General features: G+C 48.4%; 1 protein-coding gene across 2 annotated transcripts in view; it reads right to left on the bottom strand.

The window, feature by feature from the left end:
• Positions 1 to 13,235, bottom strand: part of Lrrc38 (leucine rich repeat containing 38) — a 71,777-nt gene extending 58,542 nt beyond the window's left edge. Inside the window, exon 1 of one of the 2 annotated variants that reach the window (XM_087215758.1) lies at positions 11,966 to 13,235. In XM_087215758.1, the coding sequence (XP_087071884.1) occupies positions 11,966 to 12,599 (634 nt within the window). In that variant the 5' untranslated portion in view covers positions 12,600 to 13,235. The remainder of the gene's footprint in view (positions 1 to 11,965) is intronic. The other variant, XM_021262828.2, reaches the window with a different exon arrangement.
• Positions 13,236 to 27,928: the final 14,693 nt, after the last annotated feature.

Below are 27,928 nucleotides of genomic sequence, written 5' to 3'. Positions count from 1 at the left end.
CTGCCCAGCAGCTGCCACCTGAGCTGGAGAGGGTGGAGAGCTGCCATCCTCCAGAAATAGATGGTGATGCACCAGATGGTGGATTGGAATTAATCTCTCATGCCCTGGCTGCCCCTTCGCCAACCGAGAGACTGTACCAAGGGATCTCTCCAGGCCTTTCCCCTGACCTGGCCTCCCAGGACTGCCCAGTTCAGGCTGGCAACAGGCTCTCATAAGTACTTTTTGTTGCTAAAGGTATATTTTTGTTTATCTATGTCCACACATAGGTAAAGCTTGCATACACCCTGAGACAGCACAAGCAGAAAGGGGACAAATGAATACACAAATGCTATTAACATGTTGTTTTATACCATTCTCAGTATTTTTTCTATGTGTATATGTATATAAATCTACCAAATAGAAATACATTCTGTCACTGAGTCTGATAACGGTGTTGGAAACATCTTCCCTTTCTACTTCTAACAGCTGCAGGGCATTCTCTTGGGTTGGGAAGAGTGGCCGAGAATGTTCTCACCAAGCCCAAAATGATTTCCAGTTTTTCTCACCAGAAGCTATGGTGTAATGGCTATCCCTGTGTGCTGTCTTCATTACTTCTGGAATTCCCACAAGTTGAAGATGACATGGAAGTCTTTGAATTTATGCCAACAATAGATTTTGACACTTTCATCTATTTCAATTTGAGAAGCCCTAAGAGAGGACATCTTTTATCTGTTTTGCAATGCTTTGATTGCCAGTAGAGCTAAACCTCATAGTGTGTACTCAATGGCCACTTGTCCTTCTGTGAACTGGCTGCCGAAGGCTATAACGTGATCTTTGCAAGTCTTCCCGAGTGTAAGAAGTCCTTGTGCCAAGGAGAAATTGGGAAGAGAGTAGGCAGATCCATCCCCACCCCACCGCTGGGGCTGCAATTACCAGAGGTGGGGAACTCTCCATGGCACACCTAGAGGAATGACTGACATGAGGCATTCTGCAGGGATCCCTGGGCACTGCTCCATTGCACGTGTAGGTTAAACCCTCTTCCCTGCCCTCTTGGTCCACCTCCCAGAACTCCAAAGGCCTTTGGGGGCCTTTCACACCATAGCCAGGCTTTCTGCCAGCCCCTTCTCCTTTCACACATCATAGAAGGTTAGATTGAAGGCATTTTTGACACCTGCTAGTCTCCCTCCTACTACACCTCCCTTCTTATTTTATAGAGAGGCCCGGAGAAGTTGGGAAATGTAGCCAAGGTCACCTGGATCCTGAACTGGAACCTAGGTCTACTGATTTCCATTTAGTGCTCTTTCCAGGTACCAGGTCCTTAATTCACCCTGAGCACCTGGAGCAGGTGCATATGCTGTGGCTGGTGTGTGCAGCAGTGGATGCTGCACAAAGAGGCAGGTGAGAAGTGCTGCCCTGCTCCTGGAATGCCCAGGAACACCAGCTCTAATTTCCTACAGTACTAACCTTTGTTCTCCACCTTCGCTTTCATTAAATATTGACTGCTGCACCAGGGCAAGTCCCAATTGTCCTCCCTGTCTTGGCCAGCAGACACTTCGTCTGATTAAGTAATAAGCTGATTTCATGAAGTGGAAGACATCTCTGCTGCATCAGCTCAAGGGCTCATCTCAGTTTATCCCAGCTCTGCAAAGTGTTCTCTAGAAGGGACAGTACAGTCACATTGGTCCCTCCCAGGGTGAGACATGTGTCTGGATCCTGTACTTCAGCTTGGTTCCCACCCCTAAACTCAGGACACTGAGCTCAGCTGCAACCCAGCGGTGGAAACTCAACGGATCCCCCATGCTGTTTCTCTAACCTGATTTCTCCCTGGCAGGAAATGAACAGAGGGTGAGCACAGAAGGTGGAACATGTCACTCTCCAGGATGGCAGCTAAGAGTTTCCACCATCACTACCATCACGATCACTGCTCTCACCTTGACCACAGTTGCTGCTTCTATCACCACCACATCCCCAACAGCAATGTCCACCTCCAGCATTTCTATCACCAGCACCATCATCACAGCCACAGCCACCACCAGGTGGGCCTATCTCTCCCACAATCACTATCACGTTGTCCAACATAAAATAAGAGTTGGGCTCCACACCTCCATCATTTTTACCACCACTTCAATCATCAATAACAAACTCTGACTTGGGCCCTCTGCTGAATCCTAAGGACGCTAACCTGTGTTATCATTGATGATCTGGTTAGTGAGACCCTTCTGCCAAGGTCGGTATGAGGAAACCTAAGAATGGCCCATAGTTTGTAGCTCCATGGCTTAGCATGGAGATCAGAGATCCATGCTGCCTCTGGAGGCTCAGAAGCCCACTGCAGCTTCCTCTCTGGACCTGCCCTCTAATCACCTAATGTCTCACACGTGTCTCTACTGGAGAGCTTGCTGCCAGCTTGGGGAAGGAATGTGCTGCGTGTCTGGGATGTGAAGGGCGGTATGTTAGTGGATCCCTCCATGACACCATCAAGATGACACTGTGTTGGGAAAAGTATTTACTGAATCTCCTACTGTTTATAAGAAGCTATGACAAAAATGTCACTGTCTATCATCCAGTTGAACCTTTTTTCAACAACCTTTCAGAGCACTGGCTTTCAACTGGTATGATTTTGTTCTATAGGGGGCATTTGTTGGTGTCTAGAGATATTTTTGGTTGTTACACTGGGTGGCTGCTACCGGAATCTAGAAGGTAGAAGACAAGGATGCAGCTAAACATCATGTGATATACAAGCGTGTTAGTCAGCTTTTCATCGTTGTGACCCAAGAAAAACAACTCAGAAGAGAGGTCTGTTTTTGCTCATGGTTTCAGAGGTTCCAGTTCATGGAGAGATGGCTCCAAGGCAGGATCATCACGGCAAAAGGGCATGGTAGAGGAAAGCTGCTTACCTCATAGCAGCCAGAAAGCACAGCCAGAGAGAAAGAGGTTGGGGACAAGACACAGTCCCCAAGGTCACATCCCATGACCCACTCCCTTCAGCTAGGCCCCACTTCTAAGTCTTCATCACTTCCCAACAATACTATGAATTTAATTAATCCATGAATTAATTAATCAGATGAACTAGAGCTCTCTGACACAATCTTCCAAAGCACTACATCTGTTATATTATGGGTTTTCCAAAGGCTGACCCAAGATCACTCGAAGTTGACAGCTGCCCCTGGTAGCCCCACCGCTATGGCCACTGCCATCACTGTGGCCAGAGTTGTGGTGGTATGAGGAAGTGACAGAAAGGGGACCATGGCAACAGGGTTCATGGGAAAGGAGCATGTGCAGGCAGCAGGACCTGCATGTCATCTGTCCCTTTACATTCACAAGTGGACAAATGGGAGGCGTGAAGTTACTTCCTGGGATACACAGAACAGAGACCCCCAAAACTTCCTTCCATGTTCTAGTCCTTGGAACCTGCGAACATGTTACCCAGTAGGGCAAAAGAGCTCTGCAAGTAGGATCAAATGAAGGATCTGGAGATGGTGAGGTGATCCTGGATTATCCAGGGGCAGATATGATCACAGGTCCTAATGAGAGGGTCAGGTGAGTGGAGGCAGAGGAGGAGACATGACAATGGAAAGAGAGGCCAGAGGGGTATGATCCAGGGTCCAGGGACATGCACAGGTTTCAGAAGCTGGAAAAAGTGAAGGAAATGCAGATACTTTGATCTTAGCCCATCAGACCCGTGTGGATGTCTGACCACCGGAACTGTGAGAGAACAGATTAAGCCCTTAAATTTGTGTCATTTGTTCCAGTAGCAAGAAGAAACTCACACATTCTCAGATCATGTGCTGAGCCAGGGGCAGAGCCAAGCTTGGGAGGGGGATTCCTTACTCTCCACTTCACCCACCCTCGGCAACACCACATGTAACCCAGGGTGACACCCTGGGACAGGTCCTCTGAGTGACCATGCAGGTGCTGACTGATTTACTGCCGTGGTGATGAAAACAGTGGCATTTATGACCCACTTCCTGTGTTCTGGGCACAGTGATGAGCGCTCTGCAGGGCTCATCTCTTTGATGCTCATGACAGACATGCATATAACTGTCCACCTTTTACAAATGAGAAAATGGAGGCATAGAGATGCTAAGCAATCTTCCCAGGCTCACAGAGCTAATAACTAAAGCAGCTGGATTCAAAGTTTGATGGATCTGAATCCAAAGCCTGTGCCCATGTTCTCACCCCTTTAATCACCACTGTGTCTTGGAGTGAGGGGGAATCGGGGCCTTGGCTCCAGGCTTGGCTTTTCACTAGTTGGCTATGTGGCTTTGGGGAAGTCACTTGATGTCTCTGAGGCACAGGTTCCTACATAAAAAGGAAGCGGGTTAGACTTTGTTGAGGTTTGGCCTGCTCTGGCTTTGGCAAATATGTTCATATCTCCTCTGATCTATACCCTCCGAGGCCAGACTCTGAGGCAGAGAAGCTCACTGAATGTTTCTTCTGAGCCCAAAACAGACACTGTGCACCCAGGGGGATGGGCTGGCAGCTAAGAGGATTCTGTTTTCTTTTTTCTCCATTATTGGGGATTGAACCCAGAGCCTTCACATTGAACTACATCCTCCAAAAAAATCCTTTTTTAATAAAATTTCTTTATTCAGAGACACGGTCTCACTAAGTCACTAAGTTGCCCAGGCTGGGCTCAAACTTTCGATCCTCCTGTCTTAGCTTCCCAGAGTGCTGGGATTACAGGTGACCACCACCATGCCTAGTGAGACTCTATTTTCTGATATATTTGAGAGGCTGTGGATTGGTCAGTGACAAAAGTCCTAGAGCCAGTGGTGCTGGGGCACAGAGCCGAAGCATAACAACACGAATGAATGGATGAATGAGCCTGTGGCACTCACAGTGGGATAGCCCTGGGGTGCCTGGAAGCCCAGGTCACATGGGCACATGGAAAGGGCCACAGAAATTCCATGTCCTAGCCCCAGGAGAGTCGGATGTGAACTGAACACACACAGTGCATGTTCAGATACTGATTCCAGCTGCTGCAGGCAATCTGGGTTCTGACAAGGATTAGATGGGAACAGAGTGAAGCTGAGGCACAACAAAGGCTCCAAATTTTTTTTTCTCTATTGCACAGCTTAGAGCTTTGTCTACTTAAGTTCAGTAAGAAGCACAGATGAGGCTTGGGAAGGGAAAGGAAAAAGGAGATTGTTCCAGGCATCAAGGCAAGAGACAAAGAGCCCACTGGAAACTCTTCAGGATCTGTTTAGCTAATGGAACCAGTAGTGGACAAAAAAGCTCCAGAAATTCAGAATCAGAGGGCCGATGTATCCTGGGAGAAACTCACCGAGTACCTGATTCTCCCTGCAGTGCTACTTTTCAAGCAATCATTGAGACTCTGCTTGAACACCTCCAGTGATGATCACCTCACTATCCTTTTATGGTACATTATAATCAGTTTCCATGGAGTTCCCAACCATGGGTCCAGTTTCTGAGGTCAGAACAAGTTTCCTGTATTTAGTGACTGTCCCTTATACATCTTGAGACAGGGACTGTGTTCTTTTCAAGTTTCTACTTTTGGCAGGTAAATATTAATTTTCAGAGAGATCTACATCAACATGTATTACTCTCCAAATGTAGAGTATCTGGTATTTTCTAATAGGTGGAGATTCCAGGTAATTGCTTACAAATTGTGACTCAAAGGGGCTGGGGGCTTCAATCTACCCCCCAGACCTCCCCTACCTGTCATTATGTCTGAAATTCTGGGAAGATTCATGCTCTAGAGAGCAGCAGACCAGATATGCATACACTTAGAGATTCCACTGGATCTAGGAATAGTTGCCCATCCACCCCCAAGTGTCTGACCTCCTACTGGAGGGCCCTATCTGCTTTCATAGTGCTCAGCCTCTCCCCCGACACCGTGTCTGCCAGTTGCTGAGTCCCCTGATGTCCCATCATCTCTACCTCCCAGCTGCTCATGAGATGGAGGTCAAGGGTAGGAAGTCATGCCCTCCAAGGAGCTACAGGCCACCCAAGACCCAGGAATAGTTGTCAGGGACCAGCCCATACCACAGACCCAGGATCTTTGTCACCTGCATCTAACTGGGAGGCACTGGGCTAGGGACATCAGGGGATTTACCTAGCATCAGACAGCTAAATGGAACCACAGCTTCAGTCATGGACACCTTGAGGGGGACCTGCCCAGCCTTTTTCTGTCCCACTGTCTACACTCAACCCTATGATGACCCAACAAGCCCTGGCAACCATTGTGTACCGTGCCACTCCATCCACTCCCAAGCTGCCTAGACCAAGAAAGAGGGACATGTCCCAAATGGAGCCTCCTAGTCCCTTGGACTAGTGGATGCCAGTAGGGGGAAGAGTGCTTTTGTGCCAAGTTTTTGGGAAAGTAGAGAAAGCCCATCAGTATACAGAGGAACATATGTGAATGATAAAAAACACAGTGAATATTTAAATTTTTAAAATTAATAGTAAAAGACATATTGCCATGAATCTCTTTCAAAATACCTCCCTCTACTTCAAATATTCTCATCTCATCGTTCTCTCCACTTTCTGAAGCAGTTCCTGAAATCCTCTTGGTGAGTGTCTTCATGATTGCCTCATCTTGAATTGATGCAAAACCTTTATGGCAACTTCTTTTAAATAACATGATGGTGTGTCTTAATTCACCTTATTTACTGTAAATCTGGCATCCTGTGACTTCTGGCTCTTCCCCAAAGCCAAAATGATCATGCAAGGTAAACATTTTGAATCAACTGAGGATCTCAAGGCAGCCATGACAGTACAACTAAAGACAGTCACAAGAGACTACTTCAGACAGTGGCAAGAGCTGGGTGTGGTGTCACACACCTATGATCCCAGCACTTGGGAGGCTGAGACAGGAGACCATCACACGACTCAGGGTAGCCTGCTACACAGTGAGTTCAAGGCCAGCCTGAACTATACAGCAAGACCCTGTCTCAAAAAAAAAAAACGAAGATGAAGGAGAAGGAGGAGGAGAAGGAGGGGGAGGGGGAGGAAGAGGAGGAGGAGGAGGAGAAGAAGAAGGAGGAGGAGAAGAAGAAGGAGGAGGAGAAGAAGAAGCAGGAGAAGGAGGAGAAGGAGAAGGAGAAGGAGAAGGAGAAGAGGAAAGAAAGAAAGAAAGAAAGAAAGAAAGAAAGAAAGAAAGAAAGAAAGAAAGAAAGAAAGAAAGAAGGAAAGAAGGAAAGAAGAAAGAAAGAAAATGGCAAGAATGATGGGATAAGTGTACAGTATTTGAAGCAAGGAGTTTTTTTAAGGGGGATTAAGGGCAATGTGTTTTTTATTACAATGAATTTTTCTTAAACACTCCTTTTGATCACACTTCCTCCTATCATGTGAGAAGCAGAAAGAAAGCAAGGCAAAGGGGTGCTGTGCTCCTATGACCCCAGTTCCCAATGCCACAGTTCCCAGGGCTCCTCTGCAAGACCCAGGGTTCCTGGCTACACTCTACATCATTACAAAGAGCCCTGCTGTCTGCTCAACCAATGAGGCTGCTTCTGGCTCTGTGAACTGACAGACAAAGGTGTCCCACTCAGCGGTTTCACAGGTTCATTGCCTTGGTGTCCTGTGTGCAGCCCAGAACCACAGTACTCCAGCTGCCTGCATCTGACCAGCCTGATCTCTCCTTCCTAGGGCAGACTCAAGGCCAGGGAGGCCACAGGATTTGAGCAGACCCACACAGATCGGGCAGGAGAGCCAGGAACCACATTCCCAGCCCTGGCCTTGCTGAAGAGCAGCCTGGATATGCTCAGGGAGGATTATGGGGACAGGGGAACAAAAGCAAGGCCAGCATCGTGGCAGCCCCCGAGGATCTCAGGAAGGTGTGTTCACCTGCTCAGTCATCCCTAAAGTCCTACCGAGAGCCACACAGTTGCAGGGCAGGCCTATAGTGGTGCGTGCTGGGCTCTCAGAGCTGCCTTTCCTGGGGGATCTGAGTCATCTGGCAAACTAGTCAATGGCAGCCAACAGTCACACTATCCTGTCCAAAGCAGAATCCCAGCTGTGTCCTTGGGGCTTTCAGTCCACTAACTGACAGAGTGACATGATGAATACAGCATTGTCAGAATGGCACGTGTCTGGGACCAGAGCAGCACAGTTCATCCACGCTGCCTGCAGACGTGTCCCGGGTGGCTCCTCACTGGAACTACAGCCCTTGTGCTGCAAAAGCTGACACCCAGCAATGGTGAGAAAGGTGACACCTTAGCAAGTTAACTCTAGGACAATCTGAAGAAGCAGTAGCCTGTGACATGCATGGCATGTATGGACATGTCAAAGATGAGATGCAGCCCCTGGCAGGAGCAACTGAGACCTCAGCCAACCTTGGCCCCAGAGCTGATTCTCTCAGGGAGGAGGGAAACACGCATGCAGAACATTCGCTCTACCAGCGAGCCCAGAATGCAAAGAGAACAGTAAGAGATGTCAGTTAACATCTTTTAAAAGGCATGCTGAGACGTGAACTCTTTGCTAATTGTGCCATCTTTCTAGGCAAAAGTGTAGCCAGGGATTTAAAAAGGCACAGATCTTCACCATGCATTTCCACCCCAAAGAAAGAGACAGAGGTTATTTACATGCATGAGCTTGTTCAGATGAGCACTGTTTATATGCAAAAAAACAAATAGAAACAACACACCCTTTTCCTTTTCCTTTCTTTCTTTCTTTTTCTTTTTTTTGGTATTGGGGGTTAAAACCAAGGCCTTCACCTTGAGATACATCCCCGGTCCCTTTTACTTTTTGAGACAGGATCTTACTATTTTGCCCAGGCTAGGCTCAAACTTGCCATCCTCCTGACCCAACCTCCCAGAGGGTGGGCACTGGAATTACAGAGTGAGCCCCCATGCTTGGTCATAGCACACATTTCTGACAACAGGAGATAGTTCCAATTCATGTATCTATAAAGTGACCTACTCTCAGGGCTGTTAAATTTGAATTTTCAAAGAGCTGTAATGACAGGAAACTCTCACAACTCAGTAAGAGAAAAAGATCTATATAAAATGTAACAGCATAATATCAATGTCTATAAAATATATATGGGCATAATAAAGCCAGAATAAAATATAGCCAAACTCAAATAGTAATGGGATTCTGAGGTTTAAATTTTTGTTTTTATTTTCTTCACGATACTTATTTATGTTTCCCCAGTCTAATTAAAGGCTCCTATTATTTTTATAATCAGAAAAATTTAAAAATTTAAATTGCTTTTTTTAATAGAAAAAAATCACTACCTTGGAGTCTCCTAAGAGAAAGTATCCCTTTAAGCAAGTGTCACTTTTGTCCACTGGGCTGAAGAACTGTCTTTTAGTCAATGTGACAAGAAATGTGACAAGAAATCCCCACTGAGCTGCCAGGCCAGGCTCAGAGAAGTGCAGTGCCAGAATATGGGAATGAGTTCCCCAGTGAGCCCTGATCAAGCCAGGTAAGAAGAGGGGTCCAATTCCATGAGTGCCCTGCCTGCCATGGTGCCCCTCCCAGAAGGACCCTGACCACACAGAGTGACCAGCAAGGCCCCCACTCCCTGAATGGCAGGATGCTCCAGGCAGATCTCAAGGATCTTCTCTAGGAGACTGTCCCCACCGGAGTCCAGGGCTAGCACAGCCAAGCCGTGACATGTGGCCCTGTGTTGTTCTTTCTCCATCCACCTCCTCCCAGCCCTACCCCACACCTCCATGTGTCATGGTGACAGGGCACAAGACCCTCAGCATGCCTTTTAAAAGCTCACATTTCCTCCTTGGCAGTGTACACTGTGACCACCTGTGGGACACATGTGGCCCTGGCTAGAAAGAGAGGTCCAAGAGGGTGCCCTGCCAGTTCAGCTTTCCCCTGAGACCTGCCCATGATACATTCTCAGAACTGGTGAGAGCTGTGTCACCTGCTTCACAACTTCCAGAGTCAAGCACAGAGACAGCCCTGTGCCCACCAGGCCCAGCTTCCCAAGCCCAGTGGCCTTTTTCCCCAGTGGCTCCAGGACCATGGTGGGGAAAAGGAGGTGGAAAGCCCTTGGTGCTCTGACAGCATCTCAGCCTGTGAGCTCAGGGTCCCAGACTATCTAAGTGTCTGGCCCTCTCTCCACTGCACAGAGACCACAGCCCCCTGAATTCCAGCAGAGGAGTCTTTGAAAGGCCCCTGCCTCCCCATGCCTCAACTTCCCAATTTTTAAACCAGGATAATATTTCCTTTTCTTAAAACCACAGAATATGTGACTTAGAACCCAGAACATCAGATAAATCCTTCTACTTCTACTCTTTTGCTTGCAAAAGAAAAACCTGAGGCCTAGAGACAGGACGCAACCTACAGAAGGGTCACACAGCTAGTGAGTTAGGGGGCCAAAGACTCAGTACAAAGCCCTTCCCACACACAGCACAGGAGACTCCTGGAGGGGGATCCTTACAACCCAGATCCCCAGGTCTCCTCCCCCTTGCTGATGCCCATTCAAGAGGCCTGGGGGCCCAGGATTCTGCATTTCAGTCAAACTCCCTGCACCTCTCACCCAAGTGGCTCTCAAGTGAGAAGCACTCCCAGCTCATTTTTGTGTCTAATTCCTGCTTGTTTCCTCGGCTGCTGTAAAGGAAAGGAAATGTGATCACTGGGAAGGCTTTAAAGATCACAGCATCTGTGACAAGAGAGTCATCCCTGCTGCGTCTTACTTCCTAGGCTCCTCCAGCATCTCCCTGTTCTCTCCCTCTCTGTCCTGGCTGGTCACCCAAGTGGCTTCCAGGTCTGGAACCCTTTCTACTTAAAGTAAGATCATCATTCTCCCCTTGGTGACCACCATCTCTAAATGTCTATGACTCATTATCTCATAGGGAAGCCACCAGAACAGGTAGAGAATTGAGAGATGGAAGGAGGGAGAGGCCCCTGTGACCTGGGGAGGGCTAGAGGGAGGGGGCAGTGTTGGGATCTTCTTAGGAATGGCTGGCTCACAGGCATCCAAAGTACCAGCACAGAAGTCTGCATCTGCTGAGAAGTGGCCGCCCTGATGCACTGGTGCGAGCCTGTGACAGTAGCAACGAAAAAATGAGCCCAGAAATTCTGCAAAGGATCAGCTTCTTTGAGTTCTCAGTAAATGGAATAAAAAAGATTCTAAACCACAGTCTGTATCTATGTCACCTTTTACAAAGTGTGGTTCCAAATCTACCAAATCTTGAGGGGAAGGTGGGAGGCTGGGTCTGGCTCTGAGAGATCTCGATGGGCACTGATGCCCACAGACGGAAGTCCACCCAGTCCAAGGACATCCACCTGCCCCAACCCTGCCCTGGTGGATGCTGGGGTCCCTTGCTTCTCAGCTGTGACTTGGCTTCTGTCCTGCTGGCCTTCCCTGGGCCACTTAACTTTCTGTCCCCTCAGGCTCCATCTTCAAATGGATAGGTGTGTCCTGGTGGGCACTGGAAGGGGCTCCAGGCAAGCAGGGAAGGCACCTGCCTGCAACATTTGTTTGGCTTTTTCACATCTGGGCTGAAAAGCCACAGTGCCAGAAATCATGATGGCATGCCTGGCTTGCAGCCGGACCCCTCACCAGTAATACCCTCACCCCTTTCATGAGAAGAGCAAGCCTGAGCTGGCCAGCAACAGAGAGACCAGCACCATAGAATTGACTGGCTCCTCTCCATCCTCCGGGTACCCAGGTAGGGGAGTGGCACTGTGCTTCCCGCACGGCAAGATGCCTGCTACTTAGGAAGGACCCACAGTTATTGGATGCCCCACATCCCCCAATATTAGGACACAAAACGGGGTGAGGTGATCTTGACCAGGGAATGGGGTGCACTTGGGAAGGTGAGTTGATAGAGGTACAAGGAAGGAAGCACTGCTTTAACGCGAAGAAACTCCAGAGCTTTGGGCTACGTCCCTCCACACCATTTCCCCGCAGAGATCCCAGAGGCTAGAAACCTCTGGAGTTCCCCTTGTGCGGCTCTCACTGGGCAGCAGCTGGTGGGACCCCCAAGCCTCCTCTTCAGGGCTCAACCTTAACTTGTGGCTGTGGGAGGGCTTTCTCTCCTCCCTCCCGAGCCCCACTCACCTTTGGGCAGTTTGGACGGGTTCTCCTGGATCCAGGAGAAGAGGTGGGCGAAGTCACAGTCGCACAGCCAGGGGTTCCCGTCCAGGCGCAGGGTGCGCAGGGCGGGCAGCGCGTCCAGGATGGCCACGCTGAGGCTGCGCAGGTTGTTGTCATTGAGCTCCAGAACCTGCAGCGACTCCAGTGTCTCGAAGGCGGCCTCGTGCACGCCCGCCAGGTTGTTGTTGGCCAAGCTCAGCTTGACCAGCCTCCCGGCGGAGCGAAAGGCCCCGGCGCCCAGCTGCGTAAGGTTGTTATAGCTGAGGTCCAGGAAGGCGAGCTTGGCAGAGCCGCTGAACGTGCCCTCCTCCAGTGAGCGCAGAGAGTTGTTCCTGAAGTCTAGGTACACCAGGTCGCCATAGAAGATGAAGAAGTCCTCGGGGATCTGCTGGATGTGGTTGCCGGCCACCAGTAGCTTGCGCACGTCCAGCGGGAAGGGGTCGGGCACGCTGGGCAGCCCGCGGTCGCGGCAGTCCACGGTGTGCGGGTCGGTGCAGGCGCAGCCAGCGGGGCAGCCAAGCCCGGGCCCGAGCAGCATCAGGAGGCTGCAGAGCGCGAGCACCGCTTTGGGGCGGCGGGGGACAGCGCGGGGAAGCATGGCAGGGCCCCGGGGCGGCTCGGCGACCGGGACTGGGTGAGGCTGGCGGCGGCGCAGAGGGGCCCCGGAGGCAGGGTGCGGGGAGCAGGAGGGCGGCAGGGGCGGGGAGGGAGTGCGCCCGGGCGCGAAGCAGAGCGGCGAGGCCAGACCCCGGTGTGGGGCGGCAGGGGGCAGAGACTGGAGGGAGGGGGAGAGACGCTCGCGAGAGGATTTACCAGAGCAGGAAATTAACAGGCTGGACAATCCCGGGGAGCGGCGGGAGCTGCAGGGAGGCCTGGAGGCTGTCGCCACTGCGGCCCGGGAAGTAAGACCTGTCTCGCGGACTTGGCCAGCGGCGCTCTCGACTAAGTTCAGTGGCCCAGCCAGAGAGCGGTGCCCGCAGGACGTGTCCGGGGCATGCGCCCCGTGGCCCGGTGTCTGCCCGTGCCAAAGGGCTCTCCCGCTCACAATCTTTGTTTCCAAAGGAAGCGGGAGGGGTCAGTCTTGCTTTTAGCCAGGAGCAATCCCCGCAGGCTATGGGGCTGGGGGAGGGGCGCTGCAGATCTGAGCTGGGGCAGGGCTGTCCTTTTTCCTCTTCCCTCCTCTTCCCTGCACTTGACCCACGAAGAGAGGAGGAGGCTGCCAAGGCCCCTGCTGTGGCCCGAAGGACAGCCAGGGCCACTCAGCACTTTCCATGCTGGCTCCAACTTTATGATGGACCCGGCATCCATCGGACACATCGGCTTCAGGTCACTGTGTCTCAGGCTCCCAGCTGTGTGTCCTGAGACCAGCGTCTCCGCCTCTCTGAACCCAGTAAGCCCCATCTGTGACATGGAAAAGGCTAATAAGTTTCTCTCTTGCTCTGGCTGTTCCAGAGGACCAGGGAGCCTAGAAAGTGTTCAGAAATTTCCTTCTCTCTCCCAGGGACCCCCAGCTTTGGTGGCCTGGTAAAAGATCGGCCAGGCTTAGACAATGCCAAGAGAATTCCCTCCTCACCACCCCCCACCAAGCCCCTTTTTCTCTGCCCTGCCCAATTTTAGCAGCTTTTCCTTGGGGAGGTCCCCACAGAGTCACAACTGATCATCCTGCCCATTGGCTATTTTGGTCCAAACACCCTGGAATTGACAAGCTCCCCTAGACCAAAATAACCCCGGGAACAGCTGTCAGGGCAACAGGCCCCCAGAGACCCTGCCCTGGCCTGCTGGGGATTGGTGGAGTGGGGATTCTGAAGCCAAGTGCTAAGCCCCCAGCCTTTTTCCAAAAGTACAGGCAGTTGATGCCTTTTGTTTAGGCCAGGGATAAAACACTGAACCTCTGGGACAGAGCCAAAGGCTCTAGAGGAGAGCATTTGCAGGAGCCCTGTTGAGCAGGGGGATGGGAGCCTGGAGGAATGCAGCTCTTTCCCTCCTTATTCCCTGGCCACCAAGCCAGGCCTCTGGAATCCCAGTCTTCACTTTTTCAAGGTTCTCAGTTTGCCTCTGGTGTCCCCAGCTTCAGAGGCTCATCTCCCCATTCTGGTCTCACCCTCTGAAAGAGGCAGTGCTAGGGTGAAGCTGGTCTGAAAGAAACCAGATCCGTCAAAGCTGCATCAAAAGATAGATAACAGGAAACAGGGAGATGGATCTTTTGCAAAAAGGAAGGGGCCCAAGAGATGGAGGGAGAAGAAGGGAGGAAGGGAACATGAACAAAGAATTAAGGTGTGTTGTGTACATGTACCAACTCCCCACACTGAATGTAATTGGATGTACTACAAACATGTACTTGTAATTTTTTTTTTAATTTTAAAAAGGATGTGTTGTTGAAGCATAGGCAGGTTGCAGAATAAACCCCTGTCCCACCTGCCACCGCTCTGCAGAAGGATCTTTGAAGAATTGGTTGGGCCCCTCTCCAACCCCCAGGCTTGGTTCTGGCTACTCACCCCAATACTGAGGGGCTCTCTTTCCTGGTGTGAGCCTGAGCATCCTGACCCCTGCTTCACTTGGGCTCCTGTCTTGCACATGTGTCAGTATGCCTGTGGGTGTGAGTGTGCACACAGCCCTCCTGCCAAATAGTGTGGTTGGCTGGAGTGCTGGCCCATGAGTCAGGTCCCAGGCTCTGGACCTGGCCCCATCACTAGCCACAGAATCTTTCACAGGCCACTTGGTCTTTCTGATGACTTCCTAGCCTGGATCTTTTGAAGAAAAACTCTTCAAATTTCCAAAAAAGGTCTGGAGGAAATTGGATCTTTTCCTAGGAGGTGATTACCCTTCTAGGGTAACACTAGGTAAACACTGCAATTCTTGGCAGTGAGCTCAGTGGTAGTGTTAGTTCTTTTGTACAGAGCAGAAACTGATGCTCATTGGTGACCGATGATCAATGAAAACAATGTATTTCTACCTAATACATGCAGAGAATTTAACCAACAAGGGCTTGCAAAACAGGAGAATACTTGGTAGCTGTGTTAGTTAGTTTTCTCTCCTTGCTAAGACAAAATACCAGACACCCAAAGTTAAGAGGAAAAAGGTTTATTTGGCTCACAGTTCATAGAGGTTTCAGTCCATAATCAGTAGGCTCTAAGCCTGGAATAGCAAACAGGCATGGCAGAGCAGAAACAACATGGCACGCACAAGGCAGCAAAAGTCACAAGAGTTACCAGCATCTTTCTGCCCCTTTTATCTTAGACTACTGGGCTTAGGGTGGTACCAAACTCCCTTAACCCCAGCATCACATATTCCAGAATAAACTACCTCCAAAAAATAAAGTCCCACTTCATCCACATGAGGCTTTGGGGAGACAGCTAAACACAAACCACAACAGTAGCAAAATCATAAAAGAGGCTCCTGGTAATGAAACTGCTGAGAAATACCACCTCTAGCTTTGATTCCCTTCTCTGGAAAGAAGGGAGAAAACACTTCCCTTCTCTCCTTGCACAGACGAGGTTGGGGCCATGGAGGAATCATTTGTATGGGACACATGATTTGAAACACTTGGGAGAGCCATTGCATGCTAAAGTGCCCATAAGTCTTCCCACAGCAGGAGATACTGGCTTTTTCCTTTGGGTGTCCTGAAAGCCCCTTAGATCCAAATCTAAATTTTTTTATTAATACCAACACAACCAGTCATAGCTGGGGTCCATTGGGAACAGGAGGGCCCCCCAGATGCTAGGAGTCCTGTCCCTTGGGAAAATGCAAGCTTTGCCACCTCTGATTTTTTTTTTCCACAGCAAGAAACACATAGCCATGACCTCAGCAAGGTCACACTATGAGTCAGTGAGAGGAGCTGGAAATAGAACACAGCATTGTGAGTCCCCACCTGCACCATTCACCCACTTGCCCTGCACCCTCCCCAGGAGAGAGCCTCGTAGACTGGAGGACAGACATGGCAGATGGAGAGGCAGACAGATGAGACTTTCAGAGATTGCATTTTCCAGTTCTGCTGCTTCATTTATTCTCAGGACAACGTACTCAGGTTCCTGCTCCAGAGGCTCTGAGCAGAGGTGTGCCAAATGCCCAAGGTATCCTGATGTTTTGAAAAACCTGCATCATGCCCTCTCCAACTTTGCCCTCACCCTCAAAATCCTCACCCCCACCCCCACCCCTGTGTTCCTCAGCTTTGGAGCACTTCCTGTCCTGTCTTACCTCATCCTTGTCTGATTGATTCCCCACAAGCTGGGGCCCTGGAGAGCTATGGAGGTCCCCAGGAAATGAGTCTCCCATGCTGGGCCTGGACCCCGGAACAAAACCAATCCAGTTAGAATGCCTTTCCCCTTCGGTGACCAGCCTGACATCCCAATGAGGCAAAGTTCCAGGCCCTCCTTGCACTGCAACCAAGAGGGTGTCAGTATGTTCTGTGCAGGAGTGACAGAGAATTTAGGTGTGAAGTCTACCTTTGAATAAGAATGTGGCTGGTGTTTCGTGATGTCATTTGGATTACTGGTGTGAATCACTTCAGATCGGTGCCAGGTTGCCTGGGCAGAAGGCACGAGGACATCCCTGAACCCCAGGAAAAGAGACACACAATGAATGGAACCCTCTCTCTGCTACCCAGAGTCTGCTGTGTCTCTGTCTCCCACTAAACAGCCAAACGTCAGCTCCTACCCCACTGTCCTTCCCTGCTACCACCAACAGGGGGCACAACCTGCTGCCCACAGAGGTCAGAGCCTGAGCCCACTTCTCAGGGCACCCCTGCCCCACTTTTCCCCCTGGAGCTAGTAAATAAATCTTCCAACCACCTAACAGGGAGACAGGTGTCAGTAGCAATTGGGAACATGGGTTTGGAGTCATACAGACCTGGGTCAACTCCAGGCTGTATCACTTGGGGCGAGTTATTTAATTTCTCTAAGCCTCAGTTTTTCTATCTGTGAAATGGGATAAGCTAAGTGTCTACTCTACTGAGTTGCTATGAGGATTACAAGGGATATCTGCGAAGTGCTTAGCAGTTAGACTTTTGCATCCTAATAATTCAATCAGTAATAACCACATTATGGTTTATTTACCTTTACATGATAGGTGAAGATTTTGTGTAAATCTTTACCTGAAAAGTCTTCAGGTAAAGAATTTCAGTGTTTAACATTCTATAACTTAGTAGGGATGCCTTGATATTCCAGGGTCAGTTTTAGGAACTCTCTGTCCTGAACCATTCACCACTCCACCTCACACAGGCACATAGGCACTTCCTAGAATCAACCCCAGACCACAATGCATGCTCAAGCAATGCTTCATTCATTGACTAATTGTCACCTACCAATGCTGCTTTGCCATTGGGCTCCCATTTCCAGTGGCTTCCTGTGATGTCTCACCTAGAGATGCTCAGGTACCTTTCCTGGTGGAAGGAGGGCTTCATCCCTCCAGGGACTCCTGTGGAGAGCATGGAGTACTCTGGCTGTGCCCCTGTGGGAGCTTGGATTTAGGGTGCCTCCAACCATATTTCTAGCTCCTCTTCTATCAGAAGCCCTTAAAAACCCACGGATGACTTCATCCCACTGCCCTTGAGCCCTTGTTCACACCTTCTATTCTGCTTGCCTCTCACTATTCAGGAAAACTTGGCCTCCCCCAGGGAGCCCTTCCAGAGCTACCCTGAGCAAGTTCCTGCTCCCCTTTATTCTCCATTCTATGAGGCTAAGAGCTATGCAAGATAGGGGTTAAAAAGATGGAGTGGGCACAGCCCCAAGCTCAGGGAGACCATGACTTAGGAAGAAACCATAAGAACTAAGCAGCAGAGCTCAAGACTTATGTACCAGTCTGTAAAACTCAAGTTCACACTGACTTACCAAGTGTACTGAAATAGGAGCAGTACATTTGGGTAGAGTAGGAGCTTAGAGCATCAGTTGGACTGCACCTAAAGCCTGGGCTCATCATTTCTAGGTGCTCCTGGAAGCAAGACAGCCTCTCTAGGCCTCCATGGCTTTATCTGTGAGTGGTGGCTCAGAGTATCTGTCTTGAAGGTTATGAGGACTGAGTAAGAGAACATGCAAGTTCGCGCTTGGCATGACACTGGAGGGGTATAAAAAGTCACATCCTGATGGGGGTACATTTTCATCTACTTGGACACCTCCAGAAAACATCTCTTGCCTGCTTAATATTCCAATGGAAGGCACTGAGCTGGATCTCTGGGGGACAAAGATAGCAGAGACAGGCTGGCTCTCAGGTGACTCACAATCTCCTTAAAGAGACAAGATATTCACAGCAGCAGAGGACACACAATTCAAGGACTCACTGTCTACGGTAACTGCCAAACAAGTAACATGGGCTAATAAATGTCATAGGCACTTGTGGGATAAGGGATGTCTGTGTGGGTGACTGGGAAATGTACATCCTGACATCGCTGACTGTATTTCCCAAAGCAGATCTTGGAACTCATGGCCATGTGGCTTCATGCTTCTGTACCCTGGCACACAGCGTGCCTTCTGCTGGTCCACCTGGCAGATCTTAGAGATACCGTGCCTTCCTCTGTGTGGCCTCAACCTTCCCAGGAACAGTCAAATCTTTCCCCCTTTGTATCCTCACAGTCCAGGCATCTTGGATTATCCCTTGTGGTGGCATGGTGTTTACTGATGACATATTTGTCTCCACTGCTGAATCATTACTGAGCTCTGGGGTGAGGAGAGGCAGAGTCTTCTCTGTCTGTATCCTGGAACCCTGCAGAAGGCCCTGCCTGGTCCCAGTGCTTCCGTATCTTTTCTCAGTGAATGAATGAATGAATGAGTACAGGCACTGAGAACAAATGATTCTGCCATCTAGAATGACAGTTGGACAGAGTACTTGAAGGCTAAATTGCAATGGAAAACTAAGGGGTCAGAGTTCCTGAACTGTTATTGAACTGTCTGAAAACCACACCAGTACCACTTGGTGGCTTCATAGCTTTCCCTCCGTGCTCACAGCCTCCATTCACAGCAATGGTGACAAGCTACCTCCTTAACCATGGACTAGGCTGCACAGCCTCTTTGCACCAGGAGTGATTGCCAGGTGGGCAGACCACAGGTCGTCTTGCCCATTTTACAGAAATGGAGCCTCAGACAGCTCACAGATGGCTCAGCTTTACACAGCCAAGAAATCCCAAGGACTTGTGACATTTCAAACTCGGAGCAAGTTTCCTGAGCTCCCTCTGCAGGTCTTATGGCCTCGCCTGCAGTGTTAAGTGGTGAATGGGAGGTTCTGGGGTGGCTGTTGGTTAAATGGAGGACTGGTTGGAGGTAGGGTCTCGGAATCTGGAATTTTACAATTTATTTTGGATCAGCCACACAAATCTGATGGCTGAGCAGTATTTAAGCTGTCATTATAAGCCACACCCACATGCACACATCTCTTCTCCCAGGTGTTTCTTTCTGAGAGCAAATTGGAAGCCTGATGTAATTGAAGGTGGAATAGTATAAAACCACCAGCATTCTTTCTAGTAAATGCAGAGGCACATGAGGCTATTTTTATGTGAATTTGATCTGCATATATTTGCATGCCTTTTCCCAAAGCTGTCACACTGAGTTCATGAAATAGACAATTCCTAGGCAAAGCCATTTCATCCATGCCAGCTAGAGGCAAAGACAAGTGCTGTTACCACCCAAGCAGCCAGCACTGCTGAAATGAAATGCTGCTGATTTGATGTGCAATCATTTCAGTAGTATTGGAGACTCCAAAGAAAGGGTGCAGAAAATGTGACATTTATGTAATCTTAAAAATGATAGCCAATACTGAGCATTTATTATGTGTCAGGTACTGGTCTATGAGCTTTAAACATAGTACCTTAGTCTCAGTAATTCAGAAGGTTGATTCACTTGTTAGCCCCATTTGACAAGTGAGGAAAGTGAGGTCCACAAAGTTAAAGCCACATGGCCTGTCAATGATTCAGATTCAGGGACTTTGGTTCCATTTTTGAATGCAGTATTGGTATGAGCACTTGCTATGAGCCCAGTATTAGCTAGGCACTGGAGACACTGCAGTGAATGAAAATGACCAAGCCTCAGTTGTCATGAAGAATTATCAGGCATTACTTAGGGTCAGATGGGTTGCTATAACAAAGAGACCCTGAAATAAAGACACAGAAGTGAATCTCCTTCAAGTGGTAATTCCAGGTGTGTGTCCCATGCTTGGGCTGCGGGCTCTGTCCACCAGATGGTGCCGAGAACCAGATTCCTTCCCTGTCATCACTCTGCAAAATGCCAAGTATGCTGTCTTCACCTGGCTGGGTGATGCTGGGCTGCTGCCCCATCCAGGGTGGCAGCGGCAAGGAATGAGGTCCAAGCAGGGCCACAGCCAGCATGCTAAAGCCCAGGCAGGGAGGGTGAGCTGTCATCTCTGTTTCCTTCCTGTGAGTGCAAACCCAGGCTCAAGGTCAAGTCAGATCTGCAGGGGGCCAAGGAAGAGATGAGGCCAAGGACCAAGACCAAAGGGAGGACAGTTCAGGGTAGGCAGCCAGGAGCCTTCGCCATGGCAGGATGTTCACACACCAAGTGAGTCTGTATATGGAATGATGTCAGGTGGTGAAAAACACAATGAAGATAAATAAAGAGGAAGGGCTGGAGTGAGATGAGGTTGTGTATTTAAATAAAGTCATCAGCTCTTAACCCCTGTTCTTAGCTGACCCCAGTCACACCTATAAGCACAAGGAGGGAGATGCCAAAGGCTTCGGAGAGCCTCAAGTACTTCCTGGACCAAACAAGGTCAACTCATGCCCAGCTGAGTGGCCAGGTGCTCAGACAGAGCAAACCTTCACCTGCCTTGACCTTCGGGGAGTCCCGCATGCCTTTTGTTGAAGTACTTTTATTTATCAGTCATTTTATTCTTGTTTTTTAAATCCCTTCAAGTGGCTAGGGCAGGTATTGTTATCTCCTTTTGATCTGAGGGGAACGTGAGGCTTGGAATACTCAGTTCCATATTTCAGTAAAAATACACTGTATGGCGCTCCTATGGGCTGAGGACCCTGGGAGAAAAAGCAACTTAACTTAGATATGGTTCCTGCAGGCACCTCAACAAGCAGCTTGATATGGTATGCAGACATGTAAGCAAATGGTTTGCAAAGCAATGATAAAAGTATGTACAAAGTAGAGTGGGACAGAGAAGGAAAGGAGTAATAATCCTATCTGGTGGCTGCACAACTCTACATTTATCAAAAATCACTGATTTGAGCCAGGTTCAGTGGCACACGCTTATAATCCCAGCTATAATCCTCCTGAGGCAGGAGGATCACAAGTTCAAAGCCAGTCAGGCAACTTAGCAAGACCTTGTCTTAAAAATATTGTTGAATTGTTCACTTAAAAGAAGTAAACTTTATGATTTATAAATTATAGTTTAATTAAGTTATTTTTAAATGAGTGGTGATGGGGTCCTGAGCTGTGGTCTTGACCCTGAAGGGGCTGGAAGTTTCTGAAGGGGCAGATGTGAAGGAGAAGAGAGTGTCAAAGCCCTGCCTACCATGGGTCCCACCCACCTGCCTCCTGCTCCCGGAATACCTAATCCTGCCTTTCTTGTCCTCCTTGCTCACACCTCATCCTCAAACTGGAGCCCAGGGAGAATGGGACAGGCGCAGGGTCAAATGGCACCATTAATGTGCAGAGGGCATCAGAGGAGCCATGGGGTGCTAGAGTTGGAGAGAGGAGAGTTTGTACCCTGGTGCCGATCGCTAGCTTTGGGGACCAACATGCTGCTTATTACTACTGAGCCTCAGGCTCCTTGTCTAAGAAATGGGCCAACATCCCATTGTGTCACTGTTCTGAGGATTAAACAAAGGCTTACACACAGAAAGCTCTTGGTATGTGCCAGCTTTTTCTTTCCTAAGGCCTTCTGCTATTATTTGGCTGTGGTTTGTCCCCACCATTCCAAGAGTCCATGTGTTGGAAAGGTTGGTCCCTGTTTTGTGGTATTTAGAGGTGGAGCCTTTAAGTAGTGGAGCCTTGTGAAGGTGAATTAAGTCTTGGGGACATTTTCTCTGAAGGGATTAACACAGGCCTCCTGGAGTTGTCACCAGAGAGCAAACCTGACCCTCATCTGGCTTCCTGTCTCATGTGATCTCTCCCTCCTCCATGTGTCCACCATGATGCTATTCACCATGTTGTGACACAGCCAAGGGGACCCTCACCAGAGGCTGAACAAATGGGACCATGCTGCCTTGGACTTTCAGCCTCTAAGGCTATGAGCTAAATAAACCTCTTTTCTTTATACAGTACCCGGCCTTGGATGTTTTGCTATTGCAACATAAAATGCATTAATACACATGCCCAGTACATCTGCCAGCTCTCAGCAATAGCCACCATTACCTTCCCTGCCATCAAAATTAATAGAGACTTCACAAATTGTCATTATTTGCAGATGACATGATACTCTATATAGAAGATTCTGAGAACTCAACTTAACCAAATTTGGTAAAGTAGGTGGATACAAGGTCGACACACAAAAATCAATAGCTTTCCTCTACACGAACAACAGACTCACTGAGAAATAGGGCAAACAATTCCTTTCACAATAGCATACAAAAAACTGGAATACCTAGGAATCAACCTAACAAAAGAAATCAAAGACCTCTTCTCTGAAAACTATAGCACTCTGAAAAGAGAGACTGAAGATGATATCAAAAAATTGAAAGACATCCCTTGCTCCTGGGTAGGAAGGATCAACATAGTGAAAATGGCCATACTTCCAAAATTGCTATATAGATTCAATGCAATCCCAATTGAAATCCCAGCAGCATACTTCATGGACCTTGAGAAAACAATATAAAAATTCATTTGGAACAAGAAAAGACATAGAATAGCAAAAACAATTTTAGGCAACAGAGACATGGCATGGGGTATCACAATTCCCAACTTGAAACTATACTACAAAGTTATTGTGATAGAAACAGCATGGCACTGGTAAAGAAACAGACCTGAGGACCAGTGGAACAGATTAGAAGATGCAGAAACAACTCCAGACACACTCAGTCACCTCAACTTGGAGCCAAACACCCTCACTGGAAGAAAGATAGTCTTTTTAATAAATGGTGCTGGAAAAATTGGATTTCAACTTGCCAAAGATTAAAACTAGACCTTTATCTCTCACTGTGCACTAACTAAAATCAAAATGGTGAGATTCCACCTCACCCCAGAAAGAATGGCTGCTATCCTGAAATCAACCAGTAACAAATGCTGGTGGGGCTGTGGGGAAAGAGGAACACTGCTCCACTGCTGGTGGGAGTGTAGACTGGAGCAACCACTGTGGAAATCAGTATGGAGATACCTCAAAGAACTAGGACTGGAAGTCCCATTTGACCCAGCTCTTCCCCTGCTGGGTATCTTCCCCAAAGAATTAATAGAATCATACCACAGTGATATATGTGCACCCATATTCATAGCAGCACAATTTGTAATAGCTAAAACTTGGAAGCAGCCCAATTGCCCATCACCTAGAGACTGGATAAAGACAATGTGGTGTGTTTTTTTTTTTATATAAAGTGGAGTACCACTCAGCCATAAAGAATGAGAAACTAGGGATATTTATAGCTAAATAGATGCTTATTGAGGTGATACACAAGTGAAATAAATAGGACACACATATATAAATAATGAATAGTTTCTCTGGTGTGAGAAACTGAACTTGTAAATAAGGACTAAAAGATATAATAGGTAATGTGAAATAGGAAGAAAAGGGGCAAAGGGGAAGGGGAAGTGGGAGGGGTAGGGGAAAGGAAAGAAGGGAATGGAATTAATACGAGAAAATGAAAAAATGGAGACAAAGTCTTTTTAAATAGGGAGGGATGGAGAGGTTGAAGGGAGGGCAGGGAAATCGGGAAAAAATAAGAACCAAGAGAGATTATGTAAAGATGCAAATTTCCAATGATGAATGTCTTTATGTTGTGTATCTAAAATGTACCAATAAAATTAATTTTAAAAAAAATTCAGGAAGACTTCAGTGATCTCTTGGTTTCCAAGGATTCCAGAGCCATGTACCTCTGAGAATGCCCAACATTTCTTCCATCATCCTCACTTTCCTCCTTCCAATTTTCTTTTACTCCTTCCTCCCATGTCATCCCATCAAATAGTCATGAAACCTGGCCTTGGAGCCTGTCTTCTTTGGGGAGGACCTGTCTGTCCATGGATGGATGAATCCTACTACTGTATTGGGTAAAATTGGGTTAATAATCTTTCTTTCCCAGGAAATAAATTTGCATCAAATAAAGTCCTTCTGGAGACTATGACCAAAGTCTGCATCTCCCCAGCACCACTAGGTACCCTCCAGAAGCGACCTCCCATGAGACCCACAATGCCATCTTTGTGTCCTTGGGAGGAGGCTGTCCATAGATCTCACAGCTTGCCACAGGCAGAGGTCAGAAATCAGGTTTAAGGGGTGAGTCTATATAAAGGGAATAATGAAGCATGGACAAGGATATGACAAGTATTGGCAGGGGCTAAGGGAATACATTAAGTCTGGGAAGTGGCACCTTGTGGGGCAGGGCTTCATGAAATTGGCAGATGAACAAGATAGAGGCAAGACTGGAGAGAAGAAGGATCTTGGGGCCACATGCATCTGGGTGCCCCTTGAGGTCACCACAGTCCAGGTGACTGCCTGCTTTACCTGCCAGCAGGGAAGAGTGTCAGAAATGAAGGAGGGAGGCAAACGTGCAGGCAGATGCTGGAAGTTAGATTTCAAAGGCTGCTGATGGGGCTTTGCCTGTGGTGTCTCATGCATGCCACATCATGGTGACAGCAATGGCCCGGATCAGCTGGGCAGACAGCTGCCCATCTGCACCCTGAGCTCTCCAGCCCAGCAGTGCTGAGTGGTCTATTATGAATGTGCACACAGTGAAGTTCTATGTGGCTTTTAGAAACCTGGTTTCAAAGAAAGGGGAGAGAGAGGGAGGGAGGGAGGAAGGAAGGAAGAGAGGGTGGAAGGGAGGGAGAGAGGTAGGGAAAGAGAAGAGAGGGGACATGAAGAGACATGTGATCATATGAGAATAAACTGTTAACAAAACCTGAAAGGCAGTATAGCCATATCACCCATACAGACACATGTGCAGGAAAAGACAAAGGAATAAATACTATCACAGTTCATCCCAGAGTTGGAATTTCCAATTTATGAAATTAGATAAAGTCCAAAAAAATGACTGGAAATCAAAATTAAAACATCTGATGACTGGTCTTTTCCCCTAGAAGAAGCCCAAACAGGAGTTCAGGCTTTCATTGTCCAGATGTGACCTTGGCCTGGGCTTCCCCCTTCATCCCCAGCCACCCTCTCTTGTTTCCCGCTCCTCTGTGCCTCTGCCTGGGGAGGTCTCTGCTCAGGATGCTCTTCACTGTTCTGTTCAGCCTCGGCTCCCCGGCATAGGATGAATGGTTTCTTGTGTGAGTTCTCCATGCCTGGCACTTCCCTCTCGAGCACTCCAGCCCCTGAAGCTGCAAGTGTCTGCTGCTCCGGCGTGGTGTCGCCTCCAGCACAAAGCCAAGCTTGTGAGGACAGACTGGGACTCACTCTCAGTACCCACCTCAGCCCATCCGGGCACTGCACAGGTGCTCAGAGAAGGCCTGCTGTCTTTCTATCATGGGACCCCTGTTCCAAGCCGGGCATACATGCGAAGTCCCTGCGGTGTCAAGTTGAAAGAAATACCATCTTGTAATGTAAATTCATTAAAATATAAAGTCAGTCTTTGCTGGCACTTCTAGAAAAACATTTAAAAAGGTCCAAATAATAAGCTAGAGCAATCTTTACAAATCAATGTCCCCTCACTCTCTCTCTCTCTCTCATTCTCTTCTCTCCAATGTGCACAGCTGTTCGAGACTCTGACTCCCTCCTCCCTTCCACGCTCACCTTCTCTGTCCTTTCCTGTCTTGCCTCCTGCTTTTCTCTGTTCATTGTCCCAATTCCATATCTCCATGGCCAGAATTCAGGCTAAAGCAGAAGAGCTCTGGCTGTGACAGTGGAAAAGGCAAAGCTGAGCAGGTGCAGACCCAGTTACTCTTCAGCCCCTGGGCTGCGGAGGCAAAAGGGCACTTGTTCCTATCCAGGGCTCTGGAAGGCATATTGTAACCTACTCAGCAGGATGCATGCACATACAACCATGCTATGTGACAGCAGCAGGACCAAGGCCATGGCTGGACGCTCTCTCAGCCAGCTGAGGTTCTGGGGCCAGAAGGAAGGGCTGCTGTTGGCCTTTCGCTTCTTCCTCCTAGGAGAAGAAAAGCGATGTGGGGAAGCTGAGGCTGCCTGGCCCAGCCCACACCCCTCTCTTTCTCTCAGGGCTCTTGCTCCTCCAAGCTGGGACCTGCAGCAGCAGTTCTGCCTGAGGAGTGAGGAGGCCCAGTGAGGCCTAGACCTGGGTATGTTGATCAATCTGTACATTTCTGCTGTAAAATGTACATGTACACCTCTTCCCCACAGCTCCTCTCTCCTAGGTCTCTTCCCAGCAATCCTGGTCCAGGCAGGGCTATTATCTTTCTTTCCTAAGCCATTGTAGTGCCCCCTTATCCACACATGCATGTATGAGTGTGTGTGTTTGTGTGTGTGTGTGTGTGTGTGTGTGTATGTGTGTGTGTGTTTGATGCTGGGGACTGAACCCAGGACCTTCACACTAAGCTATATCCCCAGGCAAAAGAACACTTTTTATTGCTTATTTTGAGACAAAGTCTTGCTAAGTTGTGCAGGTAGGCTTCAGCCTGAAATCCTCCCTCCTCTGCCTCCCAGCATGCTGGAATTATAGATATGCACTATGCCTGGATATACTTTCATGTTTTGTGGCTTCAGTTACTCTGGTTCAACCACACTCTGAAATTATTACATGGACAATTCCAGAATTAAACAATTCATAAGTCTTAAATTGCATGCCTTCCTGCTCCATCCTTCCCAGGACACGAATCATTCCTTTGTCCAGTTTATCTATTTTGTGCATAATACCCGCCTGCTAGCAATGTGGTAGTCAGCTGGACTATTTGATCATCTGTCCAGGACTATGGTTCATGTGTTCAAATAAACCTCCCGGAGCATCCCAGGGTGACCTCACCATACCTGCATCCTTATTTCACCTCCTCACATATGTGCTGGACCACCTTACAGCAACCCAGCAAAAAGGTCAGGTGAAGTGCAATAAGATAAGAGGACATAGAAAATTTGTATAATTTTTGAGTATATTATAACTGTTCTATTTTATTATTAGTCATTGCTGTTAGTCTCTTACTGTGCCTAAGTTATAAATTTTGTACTAGGCATAGTGATGGGAAAAGCAGGCTCTATATGGTTCAGTCCTATCCAAGCTTTCAGGCATCTGTGTGGGAGGGAGCCTTGGAATACTTCTGCCTCAGAGAGGGGAGGGCAGCTGCACACAGCTGCCACCCTTCCCTCTGCCTCTGGGCACTATGATCATTAGACAACTCACTGCACAATTTCCTCGGCTTGTATCAGTTGGCTCTTGCATGTTTCTTGGCTGGAGAGCTAACCTGATTTTTTCCCAGAGTTGCATGAGGCTGGACCAATTATCCTTCCACCCTGAGCCATTTCTGTACGTCAGGTGAAATGTTTCAATAACATCCTCTTTTCCAAGTTGCTCCCAGGATGAAATTAACAATCTGGGAAGCTCCTGGGAAATTCTAAAATGCTTCACTGAGGAAAAGTTCCCTTCCTCCCAGGACACTGAAGGCTAGATACATCCATCCTTCACTCAAGAATGTAGGAGCAGAAAAGCTAAACGCCCATTTTCTACTGCAAAAGTTCTCTACCTGGGGTGGAGTGATAAATAGTATAAGCCCTATGGAAGTTGGGGAGAGGACACTTAATACTGGTGTTTTTGTGGAAATCCTACCAAACTCCTCACCCAGAAGATTAGGGATTTTTCTGACAGCAACAAGAAACTCACAGGTATGGGAGGATCAAAGTATTTTGCTTTGAATTTACTGCAATGTACCCTAACCAAGATGCAAG

The sequence above is a fragment of the Heterocephalus glaber genome, unplaced genomic scaffold (genome assembly GCF_053883595.1).
Source record: "Heterocephalus glaber isolate CG9 unplaced genomic scaffold, H.glaber_assembly_v1.0 deba00001452, whole genome shotgun sequence".
Classification (NCBI taxonomy): Eukaryota; Metazoa; Chordata; class Mammalia; order Rodentia; family Bathyergidae; genus Heterocephalus; species Heterocephalus glaber.
This window is presented reverse-complemented; position numbering and strand designations above follow the sequence as displayed.